Source organism: Rhincodon typus, unplaced genomic scaffold (assembly GCF_021869965.1).
Source record: "Rhincodon typus isolate 14 unplaced genomic scaffold, sRhiTyp1.1 hic_rhity00000597, whole genome shotgun sequence".
In the NCBI taxonomy this organism is placed as follows: domain Eukaryota; kingdom Metazoa; phylum Chordata; class Chondrichthyes; order Orectolobiformes; family Rhincodontidae; genus Rhincodon; species Rhincodon typus.
The window spans coordinates 44,709-45,324 of record NW_025966235.1 but is presented as its reverse complement, the minus strand read 5'-3'; the positions used below and the strand labels follow the sequence as shown (position 1 = coordinate 45,324).

Genomic DNA, 616 nt, shown 5'->3' with positions numbered 1-616 from the left:
CGGCGCTCCCTCAGCGCTGACCGTCGGACAGTGCGGCGCTCCCTCAGTGCTGCAGTGTTCCTGTCTGATTTATGGCCAATGTTTAGGGTTGGATGCTGAACCCCAGTCATTTTGGTCCATTGGGTTTTCCAAACCAAAACTCCTGAGCAGTGCATCCATTTACATCCTGAAAGAAACCTGGATCTTGTTTTACTGATATTCTCTATGTGTTTCTGTCTCTGACCCCTACAATCCAGCTTTCACCATGACCCACCAGTTTGTTTCCCTGACACCGGAACAGAAGGAGGAACTCGCTAATATTGCTCAGAGGATCGTTGCTCCAGGAAAGGGAATCCTTGCAGCTGATGAATCTGTTGGTGAGTTTTCTTGAAGTCTAAATTAGGTGGGGAAGCGGATTGTGTGTGAGGAACCTCATGGTTGGTCAGCTATGGTGTTCTGCCAGGAATCAGACATAGCTGAATTGAAACAGTTTCATCCTGGGACTGTCTTCCTGAGTGAGAGAGAGTGGGTCCCAAGTTAGGGAAGGGTGAGGTTACAAAAATAGGGAAGACTGTGGGGGCTGGAGCAGGTTACAGAGATAGGGAGGGGTGTGGGGGCTGGAGCAGGTTACAGAGAT

General features: G+C 49.7%; 1 protein-coding gene across 1 annotated transcript in view; it reads left to right on the top strand.

Annotated features, from left to right (window-relative positions):
* Positions 1 to 616, top strand: part of LOC109938209 (fructose-bisphosphate aldolase C-like) — a gene marked incomplete at its 3' end in the record, with an annotated part of 6,760 nt that overhangs the window by 3,202 nt on the left and 2,942 nt on the right. Inside the window, exon 2 of the mRNA XM_048621374.1 lies at positions 237 to 356. Within this exon, the coding sequence (XP_048477331.1) occupies positions 245 to 356 (112 nt within the window). The remainder of the gene's footprint in view (positions 1 to 236; positions 357 to 616) is intronic.